Source organism: Pogona vitticeps, chromosome 3, assembly GCF_051106095.1.
Source record: "Pogona vitticeps strain Pit_001003342236 chromosome 3, PviZW2.1, whole genome shotgun sequence".
NCBI classification, from domain to species: domain Eukaryota; kingdom Metazoa; phylum Chordata; class Lepidosauria; order Squamata; family Agamidae; genus Pogona; species Pogona vitticeps.
In genome coordinates, this window is record NC_135785.1 from 84333640 (window position 1) to 84352713 (window position 19074).

The following is a 19074-nucleotide window of genomic DNA, read 5'->3' on the forward strand; positions in this document are numbered from 1 at the left end:
TGTTGTTTTATGTATTTTGAAGCCGCCTAGAGTGGTCGTAAGACCAGATAGGTGGGATATAAATAAAATAAATATATAAAGATTAAGTTACAACATGTGATTTTGGAAGGCCATTATATCAATCAATTTATATTAAACAATAAACAGGAATAGTATCAAAAGGTTACTCATGTTGTGTAGGATTTAAGCTGCAATCCTATGCACATTTACTAGGGGAGAAAGTCCCACTGAATGGAATGGGACATAATTCTGAGTATATCTTTTGGAACTGCAGTTTTAGACTCATTATTACTTCACAAACACACGGAACTGAAAACTTGTAATTCACCACTCACTGCTCCTTCTAGCTGCTTTGCATGAAGTTCTCTGTTTTCAGCAAACCTTTTCACCTCTCTGTTACGATGCATCTCCGCTTCTTTTGCCTGACTTATGAGGAGCATTTTTTCTTCCAGCCACTTTTTGCGATCACTTTTATGTTGTTCTTCACATTCCTGTTAAAATTAATCAGGAGTTAATTCTGATTCCTCTTAAGTATTGGAGAAGGCTTTCAAAACTAAGCTCTCATGCTCTGGAAAGAACATGTAGTTGTTTTCCTTGTTAGAGACATTAAAATATTTGTTCTTCAAATGTAATCCATATTCAGATGCAACACTAAACCACAATTTAGCACAGGAGTACTCAACCTGTACCTTCCACTTGACTTGGACTACATTTCCCATAATGCTGACCATTGGCTATGCAGACTGTGTCATATGGGATTTGCAACTCAATGCATTCAGTGACCACAGAGCTTTCTAGCATAGGTTCCCAAACTTTTTTGTCCCGTAGACCACTTGCCAACTTATTTGTTTTCCGTAGACCCCCTATGCAATCATAACAACTACAAAATATGTATAAAATTTTGTACTTACTTTTCTTAGGCACTCCTAACGATGATTTTTATTCACTTGACTTTTACTTTTCTATCTATATTTTTGAATGTATTTTTAAGCCACATTTCTTCTCAAAACTCAGAAAGCAACTGAACATCTCTAACACTCCTATTTATCAATTATGAATGAAACAAGTCTGTGCAAAGCTTTGATAAAAGTCTAAACAAGTACGTACACGCGCGATGTGTGTGCCCGTATAGCTCAGTAATGATAAATGACAAAATGTCGTTAATCCCGTTTACAACACACTGACATTTACCACAAAATTTTACCAATAATTTTACAAACGTACACATGAATGTAGCACACCACAATACAGACAGTACATAGTACCTAATTAAATAATATTATGAAATATTATGTACACAGAATCTGTGTTTGACGCAATTACAGATCGCCTAAATGTTTATTATGATCTGTCTAATAGGATCTGCTCACATAGACCCCATTTTCATCTTGTGCAATCCCAATTTTTTTCTATCTGACGTGGACCCCCTGCAAGTTGAAATCGACCCCTGGGGGTCCATATAGACCACTTTGGGAACCTATGGACAAACGGTTTGGTATTACAGTATGAATAAGATGGTTAGAATAAAACAGATTATCGGCTCCTCTCTTTCCCTTCCCACCCCCTACAAATGTGAGGGAACAAAACGCAAAGTTTCTAGTCTAAACTAGAAAATAGATCCATATTAAAGCCATGTGAAATCCAAAGGAAATCAGACTTAAACCCCAAGGGTGAACAATTTGTGGCTCTCTGGACATTGTTACAACAAAGCTCCCATTATCTCTCACCAAGGGGTTATCCTAATCAGGGTCATTAGGATTGTACAGCAATTCCTGAAGGGCCCCAAGTTGCTCTAACGACATAACAATTGGTCACTGTAACTACAGACACAGAGAAAATAATAGCTAGAAATCATAATTATACACAGACAAGGCAGGAAAGTAGACTTCTTTATATCCTTCCCTGTTCAATGTTCAATTCACTATGAACGTTCAGGAAGCACTCATACATAGCAGATATTTTAAACAACTTGGACATATCCGTTTCAACAACCTGTACCTCAAAACTTGGGTTTATTTGACCTTTTAGTCCTCCCAAAATGTTGCCAAGATTACCAATACCATAAAAACATAAAGAGCCCTGATGGATCAGGACAAGGGCCCATCTAGTCCAGCTTCCTGTATCTCACAGTGGCCCCATCAGATGCCTCTGGGAGTACACGAGACAACTAGATACAGTAGTGCCTCACTTAACAAGTGCCTTGTTTAACGACGAATCCGCATAGCGACGGATTTTTTGTGATCGTTTTTGGTAAAACATTGCTTTGCGATGATCGGTAAGCTGTTTCGCTTATCGATTTTCGCATAGTGATGTTTTAAAAACAGCTGATCGGCGGTTCCAAAATGGCTGCCAGAAAAAAATGGCCGCCCGCTGTATTTTCGCACCCATTCCTCACATATCGGGCAGCGAAAATGGTGGCTGTATGGAGGACTTTCGCTTAAAGGTGAGTTTCGAGCCCATAGAAATGCATTAAACGGGGTTTAATGCATTCCTATGGGCTTTTTCTTTTCGCATAGCAACGAATCCGGATAGCGACGATTTTTCTGGAATGGATTATTGTCGCTATGTGGGGCACCAGTGTACCTGTCTCCTGATACCACTCCCCTGCATACAATGTACTAGTAGTTAAGAAAAAGGCCTGTGCTGTTTGAGCTAAGTCTTAAATAAGACATTACCTTCAGCTTCTCTTGCAAACTTGTTAGTTCTTTATTAGGCAACACTGTGCTTTTTTCACATTCTTCATTAATGTTGCGTTGCCTTAGATTACTGCTTTGCTTCTCCAGTTCATGATATTTTTTCTTCCACTCTTCCAGTTCTACAGGAAAGAGAAATGCAATAACAACAGTGCAAGAGACTGAACAATCTCCATTAGAATATACCAGATGGGCGGGATATAAATCAAATAAATAAATAAATAAAAATAAACATTATTAGAAGTCACTCATATCAACCCTGACCACCATGGCCAGACCTATTATTGGATTCTATATATATCTGAATTGTCATAAATTAGTTTTCCCACCAACTGGTGTCGGGTCAGATACACTGGGCTATGATTCCTAGCCAACATGGCCATCAGATAGGGATGATGGGATACACGGTTTAAGATACCTGGAGGTCACCAGGCTAGGAATGGTCATTGTAGGCTCAGGTAGAATGTTGCACTCCACCCATTCAGTTCCGTGTGATTGGTGGCATCCCATTATCCAAGCCAGAGATCACTGCATTGTAACTGACAGGGCTTGGGCTTGTGCAAGGAGCCACTAAATGCCTCCTTGGCCAGACTTGGGAAAAAACCCAAGTATCCAAGCAACAGGAAGTTCTGCATGTGGACAAGGCCAGGACAATTCCAAGCCACTGTTTCCATTTTGTTTCTCTCTTCATCCATTGATATGAAGATAAAATGTAATGCATTTGATGAATTGATCCTAACCCATGGAATGTATTACATCATAATAAATGAGTTGGTCTTAAAAATAATAACCCAATATGCTATAGGTCTTGTTTTGTTGCTGCACACTAACATGGCTCTGTACCCAGAAGGCAAGGAGTTTGAATACCATCCACAGACACCACCATGGCTTGGAAGAATTTTTAAAAATTTCAAACAGTGTATCCATCACGTGGAGGAGACTGTTTTATATGTAGAGAAGGCAAGGTGGAGCAGGGTGAGAAATGTGATCCTTTCCTCATAACTTACCTGCAATACATCTTTCACTCTCCTGCAACCTAGCCTCAAGCACTTGGTCTTGTTCCGCCTGAGTCTGCTCTTGCTCCTCTAAAGTCATTTTCATGTCTTCAATTATTTTCTCTTTGGAACACAATTCTAAAAAATTAAGAAAACCCATTTTTTACAAGCCTACTTCAAAAGAGTTGCATTCAGAGGTTTCATGACCGTGCTTTGCGGTGGAGGGTTGGGAGAAGCAGGGCTGTACTTGTTGCCCTCCTTCCAGCAGGGTGCCCTGACTCCCCCCGACCTTCTGCTCAAATATATGGTGATACAAAGTATTCATCATACTTTGATGATGAATGTGAAGTCATGTGCTAAAGCCCTCCTTGTCATATGAATTTACAGAAAACTATTCTGTAATCTGGTAAATAAATATGATTCAGATGGTCTATTACTGTAGATGGTCTATTGGATTGTTGGCGCCAAGGCACACTTTTTCTGATTGCTTATTTAAAATATTGGTTTCACCTTCCACATTTATAGGCAAAGTTCACAAGGCATCCTATATAGAGTAATAAATCACCAAAGCATCAGAACAAAAACATTAGGGCCATCATAAAACAAGACAGCGGCAATAAAATCAGAACAGCCCAAGACTGCTAGAGGCATATGCAAAGAGGAAAGATCCTCTCCCCTCTCACCACACTGCACCTGGAGCACACTTACCCTTGCATGCACTCTCATACTGCTGCAGAACTTTCTCCAGTTTCTTATTCAGCTCTTCCTAATTTGGACACATGAACAAAAAGTGAAATATCAATATAATTGCCTGCTCAAAACTTTAGCTTCATTATCCAATGAGTGATGAACAAGGCAGTCCCATATTCCTACATCCCACTGGTCTCAGCAGCAATATAGCAGCTGCCCTTTGAATGTAGTTAAAGCAGACAAAAGGAGCCAGTCGGATTTGAAGATAAGCTTAACTCCTTCTAAAAAATTGGGGTTGTCTATAAAATGGACATTTAGTCTGTGTCATACTTCACAGGCTAGCAGAAGCAGGCTGGAGGCCATTACCAAGTTATAGCCTGATAGACAGCAATGTTACCATTATAAGGGTATGAAAAATTAAGAAGTGGGTCCTTGAATCCATGCTCTCTGTTTTGGTCTCCTTTATTACTGCTTAATTTCCAAATTTTCCACAAGTAATTGGAACCATGTAAAACCATGTTTTATCATACCTTCTTAAAATGCTGGATTGTCCGCTGCTTGACATCTAGCTCTTCAGTGAGCTGGGTCTTAGCCTTTTCAAGTTCGTTCACTTTACCTCGTAATGATTTCTCTTCAGCACGCATGCTGGATACCTGTAAAAGGACTCCATGAGTTTACGTCAAATGGAATTTTGTGACGCTTTGCCTCACCTTCTTTAGAGAGGCACATATTCAGAAAGAAGGCAAGAGCAACCTCAATATTCTGATTTGATTGCTAAATTGGAATGCTAAGACTGGCCAAGAAGCCCAGGCAGACCAGATAAAAGAAACAGAGATGCCCTGTGTTAGCCCCTCATCTATGAGTCTGCCAACTTCTGTTGCATTGGCATCATTACCTATTCACTTGTGTTCTCTCCTCTTCAAGGCAGCACCTTTGTTAAGAAAGAGGCCAAGAACATTGATGCTGCTGCCCCCTGGTTCTTACAATTTCACATTTTGCCAAAAGAACAAACAGGCAGAAACAATAAGGAGGATGTGGGAGGATCAGGGAGTCAGCAGTAGATCTCCTATTGGGGTCCAGATGGCAGCAATCGGCCAAAGATGCCAACCTTGCTGAGCAAATTTCTTTTAAAATGCTTGCAATGTGGCATCTTCCTGATTAAATGTATCACGGCTAAACCCGCCAGACACTATGGCTAGCAAATAAAGGGAGTTGCAGCCCAAACATATCATCTGGAGGGCACCAGATTGCAGAAGACTAGCTCAAGGCCACCCCCCAGTTAATACTCTGGAAAGCTAATCTGTTTAGATTCTTCATCACTGTGTGCTAACATTACTGTATTCCACGCATAAAGCCAAGGAAACATTACTTTTTAGATAAATCCCAAAATCTAAAAACAAATGTTTCCAGGTTTTGCCCATATCATTATCATCTCCATGTGACCATCTAAATAAAAGGAAGAGGTTGTGGAAGATGAAAACAGGTGAGGAGTCACACACAGACAGCAGATAACAAAAATGCCTTCCTGATTGGCCCTTTTTTCCAAACCTCTCTCTGGACTTGCTCGATTTGTTTCTTGGCATCAGCCAGCTTCTCTTTCAGGTCTGTGTATTCTTCATCTTTCTGCTGGATTTTCTTTTGTAGATCAGAGACAAGAGCAGTACTCTCTGAGAGCTTAGTATTCAATCTGAAAGGAAAGAGGCGGTAGCAATATATTAAAACTCCATCCCAACAGCTTGATTTTGACACATCAAATTAACAAGCTATAAGCAGAGCTCTCGAATCTTTTTTACTGCTGTGCATTCCTGTGGATTTTTCAGTACAGTATAATTCTGCCTTTTACGCATTCACTGGAGCATACTGGTTGGTCTGAGCCCAGCCTCCCTCACTGCCACCCTATGACTAATGTTTTTCTGGCTCCAGAACTGACCGTTTCCAAACAGGCCATATATTCTGAGCTGCAGATGAGAACATAATTCTGGAGTCCATTGGCAAAGAACTACTACCAAGCAATGGAGCAGAAGGTGTCCCAAAACTGGAGCTCCAGTTCGAGCTCCAAAGTCATACCTTTCAAATTGTATTTTATGTATTTAAAAACAAGAAACTTGCAACGCCAGAGGTACATTTCACTACATTCAGTAGGAATTACTCCCAGTTAGGTGTAAGTTTGCAGCCTTAACGTCTTACGTTTCAGCCCTTTATCACTCTCTCATTGATTCAATTTGCAGTGTTCTAGAACTGCAAGGAAATTAAGAAAAGGGCTCAATATAAAGGTGCATTGTTATTTTCATTGTATTCTTGCCTATTCTCTCAGGCATTTTTATATTTTTTTCCCTGTTCCCATTCCACAGCAGCAAAAGGGAAAGCATGGAACATATCCATCTATAATAAAACTCTTAAACAAGTAATTTGATTTCACAATATAGTTCAACTACCAAAGTTGGAACTGTGGGGGCAAACCCAAAAAGTGTGTGTCTAGGAGACCATCCTAGACAAGCCACACGTATCTCCTTAGAAGAAGGAGGAGGCTTAAACGTTACATAGATAAACTAATCCCACTAATCCCGCCTGGTTATGGTCATGAACCCATTATTAGATGGGAACTAGAAAAGAATGGTTATTTACCGTTCTATAGTCTGCTTTGATTTCTCCATTTCCTTTTCCTGGAGGTCAGTAGTTCTCAGTTTACTTCTCAGCTCTAGAATTTCTGCCTTCAGATGTATTTCTTGATCATTTAACTGTCTGACTTTAGATTCTGAAACATTAAGTTTCTCCTTCATATCCTGCATTTCTTTTTCCATAATTAAGATGTCCGATTGCTTATCTTTCATCACTTGCTCTAAACAGGTTGCTTTGGCCGCTTTTGCCCTAAATTCATCCAAGAGCCCATCCTTTTCCTTAATTTGCTCAAGGAAGCCAAGTGCTCTAGTCTCTTCTTCCCTGTATTTTTCAGTATAAACAACATTTTCCTGGCGTAGGTCCCTTAGCTGCTTAAGGAGACATTCCCTTTCCATCAAGAAGGTGCCCATCTGATTAGCTGTCTCACTTAGCTTTAACTTCAGCTGAGTCTTTTCACCTTCAGCATCTAAATCCCTCCTCTGCAATTGCTCAACCTGTTTGCGGAGATCTTCAATCTGAGTGCTTTTCTGAGAAGATGTACGAATGATCTGCTTGCTCAGTTCCCAGATGCTTGCAATGCTACAGTGAAATGAGCTGTTTTGACCAATGTTGACATGAGCTTCCTTGTGTGCCTCTTCTAGAAGCTCTGTGATTTCTTTTTGACTTGCCAAATCAGTATCTGTCCTAGGGCACTGTGAATCAAATCTGCTCAGTTCGCCTATTTGTACCTCAACTGCCTTTATCTTTGATTTTTGTTCTGCAATAGTTTGGTTAGAAGTCTCTATTTCTTGAAGAAGCGTCTGAATTTTCTCCTTTTTTACTTTATTTGCATCTCTCAGTGCAACCAATTCAGTCATTATCTTCTCACAACTAGCCTGCTGCTGCTGAAGTTCTCTACTTAATCCAGAAACTCTTTCTTCTGAAGAAGAAAGCTCCTGAGATAACTTAGCTGTCTTTTTAGAAAATTGCTCATTCTCATTTTTCTTTTTTTCTAACTCCTCTCTAAGTGTGACCAACTGGATTTCTAGACTTTTATTCTTTTCTTCCAATGCTAATATTTCAGTTTTTTCCTTCAAAGTGTTGGGTTGCATTTCTTCAGGTTTCTTTGTGTCTATGGCATCTTTAGAATTGTTGTTAATAGGTCCTATAAAAATTAAAAAGATTTTCGCTTTTATTCAGAGATGAGCCACAACACATGTATCAAACAACAGGTTGTCAGAAGAATTGTTGGCCAAAAAAGCTTCACTCAGAAATGGGTATAAGAGTTCATACATTTGGGTATCATGTGTAACTCCTTCATTCTCGCAAGCAGGTCACGAAACCTGCCTTACAAGAGGTGGCCGATGTAGTCAGCTAGAGATGTTGTTGGAATGTAGTGCTCAGTAGCCTACCTAGCATCGCCAAAGATGAAAAGCAATGGAATCCATGGCCCAACAACACATGGAGGGCCAAACACCTTTGCAATATGTAAAAAGGTATGAATGTTATCATTGTACAAGGGTCTTGTAAGTTAGCTCAAGGTATATTACTTCCATTCTTCATCAGATACAAATTTTAATCTGATACCACTTAACAGTTAAAGAAAGTCAAGCAGATTAGTAAGTAGCCCATCAAATTAGTAAACAACCACTCTATAGAGATTTATGTTTGTTATAATTTCAACATAAGTCTGAATTTCACAGATCAGAATTTTGCTCATAAAGAGTAATTGCCCATGTAGTAATCAAACAAGTGATTGAAATGGACTGTTGTACTTCACCATATTTTTAAATGTTGCTTATGTTTTTGTATTTATTGATCCTTTTAGTATTGTATATTCATCATTGCTAACTTAATTACTGCCTTTGTTTTAAACTGCCCTGGGTCCTTTTAAAGGAGAAAATTAGGTTAATATTTTTTTAAAAATGAAATTTAAAAAAGTTAATTTTTTTTTAGAAAACCAGTTGCTCATTGGTTGAAAAGTTCTGTCATATGACGGAGAGCCTAACAAAGATGGAAACTACCTGTATGGCTACTATTATGCACATCATTTCCCCCCAACAGGATTCTGGCTAAACCGTAACAGATATAAAGCTTGGGAAACCAAACAGGAAGTAAACACTATAATTCCAAAACTGAACCCTTCACACTTCTTTGAATACCTGACTTCCAATCTTGATTATTAAAAGCAAGGAGCAATCTTCTAAGTGGAACATTTTTGTTCCTCTAGTTGGCTATGCACCAACCAAATCCAGAACTGCTTGCCTAAATCTAGACTAGTGCAAGAGAGCATGTGCTTCAGAGGCGATTGGGAATATACCGTATTTACCGGTGTACAAGACAACTTTTTGGCCCTGAAAAACATGCCTCCAAGGGGGGAGTTTGTCTTGTACACCGGGTGCATGTCCAGCAAACCCTCCCTCTCTCCCAGCGAAGTCACTTACCTGGTAGTAAGACCGAGTAGCGCCCCGCTCCTAGCCTGGGAACACCCTGACTCTAGCGCCGAACAGCTGACTGTCGGGAACAGCAGAGAGGCGGCAGCAATTCTGAGATGCAACCACATGGCTGCCGCCTCTCCAAAATGGCTGCCGCCTCTCTGCTGTTCCTTCTTCCAGTAAACCCTGGCTCTCTCCGAAAAGGAACCAAAAGGGGCAAAAGGAACTCTTCCCATGAAGCAGCCAAAGCAAAATCACACATGCGGAAGAGGGGGTAGTCTTATACAGCAAGTATATAACAAACTCTACATTCTGAGTGGGAATGTTTTTTTGGGGGGGGGGGTCGTCTTATATGCCCAGTCGCCTTATACACCGGCAAATACGGTAGATGTTATATGCCATCAAGTTGGATCTGATTTATAATAGGGCAAAAAAAAAAAAAAACTGGACGAAAAAGGCACAGGTGGAGACATGAAGCAGGTACAGAACAATATGCAGTGGGTTGTACAAGTGACTTGCAAAAATTAGTTGCAAAAAGTATAAATCTGTAAGATTACCTGTAGTTTCATAGCCACACCTATATTTACTCAAAAGTAAGCCCCACTATTCAGTGGCGCTTATGTCCTAATAAATGTATTTACATTGCATCTTCAGCAACATCTAGTAATATGTGTTTCTATCTGAGCACAGAATATTGATTACTGTGAATACTATAGCATATGAACATGCTTTCCCCTATACACTGGGAAATCACAGAGATATCTGATCTAAACAGAGAGAACAATATGTTTATTGGTGGAATGTTTAATTGATGAAATAAATTCCAGATAATAGAATAGCCTCCTTTTTAAAGGTAAAGAACAGCCTTTGGGGAAAAGAACCAAATTATTTTCCTGTTGAAGAAACTGGGTTGAAGAAACTGTTGAAGCCTAGCTGGACAGGATTTTTAAATGGAAAATAAAGAGCCTGTTGTAACTTGGTAGCTTGTGCTCTTTATTAATTTAATTGGCAAAATCCTGTTCACACATGTGTAATTAAAGCTTATGCCAAAAAAAATGTGCTGGGCATTATGCACAGCAGAATGGAATTGTGTGATTGATTATGTATCCCTGGCAGGAACAATCATACAATATTCCAGAAGTGCTTCATTGATAGCATTTTCTACCTCAGTACTATTATAACTACCATGGGTAGAGATGGGGGTACTTGTATACGAATATCCCCCCCAGGTGGAAATAACGAGGGTCCAAGCTCAACAGAGCCTTCCTATCGTGCTGTTCTCCGCAGTGGATTAGCCACTCTGTGACCTGAGCGAGAGGCTTGTCATCCCGCCTCCTGCCAGGAGTGGCTAATCTATTACGGACAACGCCGTGATAGTAAGGCTCCATCGAGCTTGCATCAGCAGCAGAATGGTGAGTGGACAGTCCGTGGGGCCGGACCATTGTAATTTCCACCTGTGGGGGGATATTCGTATACGAATACCCCCTTTTCTAACCACGGGCACAACACTGAGTTGTGTCCGGATAGTTGTGCAACAAGATTTTTGCCCAGCGTGTACCAATGTGGAGATTTTTATAAATGTGTAAATACAGGATAGAAAGGTTTGTTATCATTGTTTTCAATACAATTTCATTTCATTTCAATTACTACCCTATCCTTCATGGGCCCAACATTATCCTTTCTAGGATATCTTAATCTCTGTGCCCTAGATTGAAGTGCCATTTCCTGATCATTCCTCTTTGCCTCTATTTTACAGAGTCCTACTGGCATTCCGGTAAGGTTTATGTAACTTGCCAGAGCTAAAGGCTAAGGTGCCAGACCACATCTTCATTACACAGTTGACTGAATGACTAGGCATACGACCAAGGTGGACTCCAACACATCACCAATTAGCTGCGACAAATTATGCAAATGTTACATGGACACTATTAGGATTCTAGCTAATACAATTTGTTGTAATGAACTTCTAGGGTTATTTAGCAATGTAATCATTTTAAACCCAGATTTCAATAATTGCTGGCTATAGTTAGCTTAACATCAGTACAGATGCAATGTTACATCATCAGTAACAAGGAAGAAAGGGAAGAGCAAGAAAAGTATGAATTTGAATGGAAAAAGGGGAGTCCTGTGTACTCCCACATGTGCTCTTAGCTGTATTTAAGCAAACACAACATCTGTGCTGGACTTATGTAGACAGGATATCTTAGGCAAGCCTGTCAGTAGAAAGTGTAGGAAAATTGCTTATATGTATGTAAACATAATACACACATGACTAGGCCCAGCCAGGCTTACTAAACAGAAGTCAGTTTGCATCTATTCAATGACAAACACAAATATCACATGCAAACAGGAAAGAAAACATTTTTATATTTAAAAAAATTTATTTGGGACTTTTGTAAGAAAAAAACAATAAATAGTTTATACAAGAGGTAGACTGGCCATCTTTCTTCTCAACTATGAATTTAAGTGCAGCTTTTCATTTTGAAATACATGTGAATTTTGACTTCTGGGGTCTTTCTGCATCAGTGGAACAGGAAACGATACCTTGCTTTGCAGGTGGTCCCTCTTCCTCCTCATTTTCTACACATCGTTTTCGTCTATTACCCACATATTTCTCCATGGACTCACTAAAATGGGCACAGCCTGTTTTGTTCAGATCTTCCTGTTCCTTTTCATGCTTAATAGCGGCAATTGTGTTCTCCTATAAAAAAGTAAAGGAAGATAATTCTATGGAAAGCAAAGGTATTAAAATTTTACATCGACTATAATTTCTGCTTTAAATCTTCTGCCAGTGCAAGGATAAAGCTAAATTGAAATTAACTTTTAAAAAATATTGTTGAAATTATGCACTTCCCCCGCCACACCGTGACACTGTTTTCATTTCACAGAGATTACTTGCTTTAGTAATCTCATTTATTTGACTCAGTTCTTTTCTCTTTATGACAGCTGCCAACAACTCTCTTGGCCAAGAAAATCTGAGTGTGGGGATGTTTATGTTCTGCATCTCTGCAAGTAATTCAGTAACTGTTTTCCTCAGATGCCACTAACATTTCAGTTCTTTTATCACTAGTTTGACTGATTGCAAATAAGAATGCTACATACCTCTCCAGGTTCCTTTCCCGTAATGTAAACACAAATAAAAGGAGATATAATGCAAAGTTTTCCAACTTCCTATGACAGGACATTAGTTGGGCATTGTATTATGTTAATGTATAACTGCTACTTTTGAGATTAAGAAGTGAACAACTGAACACTTACAGAGTCTTTTGTGACAGCTTCCAAGCGATTTAGCAGAATGAGCAGCCTACTAATTTCACTATCCTTTTCCTCCACAGCTTGACTTAACTCCTGTATGCGTTTGTTCTGTAGAGCCATTTTCTTCAACAACAACGGTGACAGGAAGTTACGATTAGGCATGATAATATACAAGAAATGTGACAATTTCTAAACTCAGACTATGAAAAGGAAAATACAGGTTGGGTTTGAGTGATCTTTCCTTGCTTTATAAACCATGGAAAGATTGTCCAAACCTGACACAAGCAAAGTACAGGGCAGTAGAGATATCAAAAACCCATCTACCTCAGTGGCATCTTGAAGAACCTGAGTAGATTCATTCAGTTTATTCTCTTGCACCGTCACCACTGTAACACAAGTTTCAATATTACTCATATGCCATGGAAATAATTGCTCAGATTCGTTTAACAATGAATTCCACATATTCCCTCTCTTTTTACTCTTTGTTTAAAACTGCAATGCCACAATAGCACATTTTCCTCTAAAAAAAAAAAGCAGATGGTGCCTGCATTCATATGACATGACAAGCGAGCAATTTCAGGGAACTCTGGCACACCACAAATGAGCAGTAATCTTGTGCACGTTGCCAGGTTGCTCTCATATCCAGCAAAAGTGTCTAGTGAGATCTTGAAGTAAAACTCCATGCTTTGTTTATCATGTCGTGTGAAAGCAAGCAGCTCCCCTTCTCAGGTTTACACCATCCAAACACACCAGGGAAAGAAGTCAGAGAACAGAACCTCAAAATGTCCCTGTCATTTGTTGGGAAGGAACATGTACCACAGGAGAAAAACTGCCCACTCTCCAATGACACAATAAATCAACTGAAAAATGAAGTCCCATGCAAGCAAAGGCAGCTGAGCAGGGCTGTACCAGCACAGTAGCTGTTCATAAGCCATGTCCCTTGGCTTCTTATGCCTTGTGACACCTCCAACATAGTCATTGGCCAGAATGCTGTCAGTTAATTAACATCAACATAAGTGCAATGGCATAACCTGCAGTGGTGAATTTGCTGCCGGTTAATGAGTTGTAGCTTATATCTCCCTCTGTGGGCTAGTCACTGAAGCTGGGAGAAAACGATAGATACAAGGAGCAACAATAACTAGCAGCAATATGACACTGTGATTTATGCCCCTGCACTTATATTGGTACAGTGGTGCCTCACAAGACAGGCACCCTGTTTAACGACGAAACTGCATTACGGCAATCTTTTTGCAATCGCAAAACGATGGTCTGAATGGGGTTTTTCGCTTTGCGATGATTGGTTCCCTGCTTCGGGAACCGATTCTCGCAAAACGACGATTTTTAAACAGCTGATTGGTGGTTTCAAAATGGCCCCCCGGTGTTTTCTGGGACGGATTCCTCGCTGCACGGGCTGCGAAAATGGCCGCGCTATGGAGGATCTTCGCTGGACAGTGAGTTTCAAGCCCATAGGAACGCATTACACAGGTTTTAATGTGTTTCTACGGGCTTTTAAATTTTGCTTTACGATCTTTTTGTTCTACAGCGATTTTGCTGGAACGAATTAACATCGTAATGCGAGGCACCACTGTATTAATTAACCAAGAGGATTCTATCATGTATGTCATTTCCAGTGGAGAAGAGGCTAATATCTGCAAAGCTAGTTGTATCTCGGTCCACGGAAAATGTATTTTCTTTATCTGATAGAAAGAAGCCTGTATTATTAAAACAAACAAACAAAACCACACTCAAGACAGACCTACAAGACACTGACCTGTATCCTCACATCCTATCACCAGGAAGAGTTCCTATGCAAGATTCTAATCAAAAGTATGCCCTCTTCCAGAATCCTACAGGCAGTTACAGTATGAAAAGGGAAATCTTGGCTTGTGGGTCACATGTGCATCCCTGCCGACACCACACACTTGTCTTCTAGGTCCTGCCATGCTTTCCTGCTGCTCCCATCACCTGCCATCTTCTAATATTGCCCAATTCAAAGCCCCACCTCCTCCCGCTCTGGCAAATGTGGCTGATTGTAAATTTTTTAGACACCACCAAACATATTTTCCCCCTCAACATGTCCACCTGTATTCTTGCACAGCAGCTCCTCTTGAGCCTGGGATAACTCGGCTCTAACTTCATGCAATTGTTTTTCAAGCCGCTCAATAGTTATCTGGGGTTCTTCCAAGGCAACGATCGCCCCATATGCCATTTCTGCTTGCTGTTTAATATCAGTGATGTTGTGTTGCAACGACTCTACCATGCAAGAAAGATCCATGCCATCTGACTGTTCTCCGGATTCACCTCCCTTGTTGGAAGACACATAAAATAAAAAAGGCAGAAAGGAAAAGGTGTTCATGCAGATCTGTAGGCAAAGCCTCATCTACCAGAAGGCAGTATCATGTCAGAACACTGCTCTGTGCAGGGGAAGGAGCAGAGAAGAATGAAAAAGTTCAATGTGAAGTCTGCTAGGCTGGTTGACTCCACTCCTGTATCCCTGTTAGCTTGCCATGATGGAGGATAGAGCAGAAATTAAAAGGCTGAACTTGGCTTGCAGTCATGATCCCGTAAAGCTCCAGGTATTTAATGGTTAAACCAGGTGTGGGCAGCAGTCAAAGTTGGTTGCACCTTCCCCATTTTCCCACTGTTTATGGACTCTCACTCCCTTCCAGATCTTTGTAGGACACACCTTCCCTTTTTCTTTTTTCCAAAACTGGGTATTTATTTCCAATTTTGGGGCCCACATTTTCAACCCCAAACAGGCTTGGGGACTGGAAAGAATAAGTCTTTAGTGGCCATCTGTGTTGCCTATGCAAAGTGGCTGGCCATTTTTAAGCTGGGGGGGGGGGAACACCCTGTGTGCTGCACAATTCTCACCCTCAGTCAAGAAAACACATTACCTGCTACTGAGAGGTCTGTATTTTCAACCAAACAGGGCTCTTGGAAAGACTTCAGAATTCTTATTCTGTAAGCATCACAGGTACCGTTCAGGTGGAAAACAGCACTGCCTCACTGGTGTAGTGATACCTTACTCTGGGCACCATTTAATGTTCAAAGCCCATTAAGTTGAGCACGCTGAACCCTTTGGGTCATCCATATGTCGCTGGACTGCAACTTTCCATCATCCCTCAATGACAGATATCTTGGTTAAGGTTGATAGGCATTACAGCCTAGAGAGATTAAAGACAGGATAAAACCTACCTGTGCTTTCTCCTGCTTATCAGAGTGTGTCTTTAGCTCTTTTGCACTGTCTTTGCCATTTATCAGTAGCATAGAGTTCATCAGATCCTTGTAAATCTGCATGCGCTCCTCACAGTTCTCTTCCATTATTTCTTGATTATGGCTCAAAAAGGCTCTAAGCATACCAACAGAAGGAAAAGAAACTAAGTCTAGAATTTTTCTGGGGGAAAAAAGCCTTTACAGTTGTCCTATTTGTATTCTTAAAGTCTCAGCTGGCAAGTTTTTGATGACATGAGGAATTTGCATTTTCTATGATTTCTTTAAAATAACTAAGAGAAGCTTCAAATGACTTGCAACAACTCTCTCTTCTGTGTGTATTTGGTGGGGGCATGGATAAGGGCCTTCTCTGTTGTTGCTCCCAGGCTTTGAAACTCTCTCCCACAGGAAGGTCTAGCTGGTCTGAACTTTACTGTCCTCCTGCAAGCAAGCAAAGACCTTTATCTTCAGGTAAGCTTTCCCTGAGTGACTGGTGGCCTGGGTTTTTTAAAGGATCATTTTACCTTACTACTTTAAATGTGTAGGTGTTGCTTTTGTTTTTTAGTATGGTATTTGTATTTGCATACTCACTGTTGTTAGCTTTAATATTGTCTTTTAATGATGCAAGCCACCTTGGATTTTTTTTAATAGGGAAAAGTGGGGTAAAAATATTTTGAATAAATAAAGGCTTTCAGATTTACATATTCAGAACCCATTCACTATGAACGAGCTGTTTGGAGACATGTGGTCCTGGAGATTCCTAGTGTGTATGGAGGCAGCCCTTCATTTCAACATTCTCATAAAAGATGGTTTAAATGTCAAGTTTTTGCCTGCTCTAATAAGGGGATGGAATCAAAAGCAGGGGGAGGCTAGAGCCCAAATGGATTACCAAGTCTGCACTGTTAATGACAGGAAAGAGAGACCTCCAGTTTATCAGGAGACTTTCCTTTGAAACAAAGAGCATGTTCCCCATATACCTCATTTACAAGCAGATTAGCATTCCCAGATGGTTTCCTAGCACATGGCCTGTCAGCTGGGCTGCAAAGAAACCTCTTCACACCAAAGCATCTAAGGCCCACCGATTGCCCATTTTTGGTACGCACATCCAACCTGCCCTTCTCCGCTGAGTATAATTTTGGCTTTTGTAGATGCATGCTACTGTTGTACAATCAGACATATTCCACATCATTTCATAAACAGAGTTACAATGAACTTACTTGCAGTCATTCTCTTTTTCAGTACAATATCGAGCAAATTCCTGTGCAACCTCTTCACGGATTTTTAACTCCATGCGTAGCTTATCTTTCCTTTCATCAATCAGCTTGTTCTTCAGATCTTCTATGATGTCGAGCAACCTCTGAGCACAGACAATGGGAGGAGAATCAGTACATGGAAAACATTATTAGGCATTTGTTGCTGTAGCATGTTCAACAAGTTTGCAAACTATTTTGTACACATGCTGTTCAAAAGCAACAGCTTCCCAGGGTTCTATGAAGACTAGGCAGGCCAAGGCACTGGCAGTATTAAGGAAGCATCAGGTACAACTATCAGTATGTGTATAATATATTCAGGGGACAGACCAATTTTTGCACACTGGCATCTCCCCTTCGAACTTTGACTCTTTCTCTAAAGGAACTCAGGTCAACCTACAGTTTCTTAGCTCCCTGAGTCCACCCCACATTAGTTGTTCCATTCACACATAGACTAAATGCAAAACATTTGCATCTTCACATCCTGGCCCTCTGCCATCACCATTGTCATCACTAGACATCTGAAGAAGGGGCCTGCATGTGCATCCTATATCACACTGCACTGGTTCTCATCCCCTGAACTATTCACTGTTCCTCATGACATACTGTTGCCACCTTCAAGCCTATAAGGATGGCAGCCAGTTATGCTATCCTTCACCTCCTTGTATTTTCACCAACAGAAATACAGTTGAGAAGGGAAGACTGTTTTTGTTCTGCCCAAGCTATGGAGTCTTCTCCCACTGGAGATTATACCTGGGCCTTCCTTCTCAAATGAGTTCCTAAAACAGCGGGCGGTGGCAGCGGAAGGGGGAATCCCGGGCATGGAGGTGCCTCCAGACCCCACTCCGGAATCATCTCCAGTCGTGCCCAACCCCACCACTGCCTATAGCTCAGCCAGTCTGCCACCTCCAGCTGCTCCAGATCCTGGCCCGCTGCCTGTCGTGGCACTAGCACTGCATCTGCAGCCACTTCCTCAGGTTTGGCTGCCAGAGTAGTGATCCAACGACTTATGGCTCTGCGTGCCAGCTGTGGCACACGTGCCATAGGTTCGCCATTGCTGCACACTAGATTGTCTACTAAGTCAGACCTTTGGTCCATCTAACCTAGTACTGCCAACTCTGACTGGCAGGAGCAGCTCTCCAGGGAGTAAGAGGGAATTCCTTTTAGTCCTTCTTGGACAGATTATGTTCAGGGTGGTAATATGCTTCAATTTTATGCCTGCTCACATTCTTTCATTATGCTTGTAGCGCTATGGGGCGGTATATAAGTCCAAAAATAAATAAATAAAATAAATAAATAAAGGTATGATTTATCACACCAAAGTAGATCACAAATGATACTTCAAATCTTTGGCCATTTGCTACTGTATACTAGAACAGCGGTCCCCAACCTTTTTGGGACCGTGGACCGGTTGGGAGGTGCAGGGGCACCCCTGCTCATGAGCGTGACACATCCCTCTGCAAGCACGACATGCCCACCATGTGGGCGTGCGGGGAGGGCGGAGATCTGTGTCCACGGACCAGCACCAGGCCACAGATCCCTGTTCTAGAACATCCACTTCCCCGCTAACACAAGACATACCTGATACTCATCTTTTCCAATGAGGATGTCGCTCTCTTCTTCTTCCACCTGGCTTGTCGTCCCCTCAGCAATATCACCCTCACCTTCCTTCATGCAGAAGTTTTCCATGCTGCCGTTGCCCTCATCTCCATTGACACCCTCTTTTAGTAGCTCTTCTTCATCTTCCATTACGTCTTCCAAGGTCCTCTCCCAAAGTATAGTCGCTCTTTTAATGGGCAAATCTTCTACCCTCATTTCCGATTCTGCTTTCACAGATATCTCATCCAATGTCTCTCCTTGGAGAGATTTGGAAGAATCCAGGACCAGGACCTGTTTAATACAGAAGTCACAAACATACTAAATTCTACAGTTATCATAGCCACTT

General features: G+C 41.0%; 1 protein-coding gene across 3 annotated transcripts in view; it reads right to left on the reverse strand.

Annotated features, from left to right (window-relative positions):
• KIF20B (kinesin family member 20B) overlaps positions 1–19074 on the reverse strand; it is a 52012-nt gene that overhangs the window by 14759 nt on the left and 18179 nt on the right. For all 3 annotated transcript variants that reach the window (XR_012085524.2, XM_020803213.3, XM_020803212.3), the window contains exons 13-26: positions 18711–19019; positions 17097–17236; positions 15865–16018; positions 14749–14971; positions 12991–13052; positions 12670–12789; positions 11956–12112; positions 7004–8141; positions 5927–6065; positions 4909–5031; positions 4397–4454; positions 3701–3826; positions 2676–2815; positions 336–491 (exon numbers count right to left, since the gene is read on the reverse strand). Coding sequence is in view for 2 of the 3 variants with exons in the window: in XM_020803213.3 (XP_020658872.3) it covers positions 336–491; positions 2676–2815; positions 3701–3826; positions 4397–4454; positions 4909–5031; positions 5927–6065; positions 7004–8141; positions 11956–12112; positions 12670–12789; positions 12991–13052; positions 14749–14971; positions 15865–16018; positions 17097–17236; positions 18711–19019 (3045 nt within the window). In the remaining variant the exon portion in view is untranslated. The remainder of the gene's footprint in view (positions 1–335; positions 492–2675; positions 2816–3700; positions 3827–4396; positions 4455–4908; positions 5032–5926; positions 6066–7003; positions 8142–11955; positions 12113–12669; positions 12790–12990; positions 13053–14748; positions 14972–15864; positions 16019–17096; positions 17237–18710; positions 19020–19074) is intronic.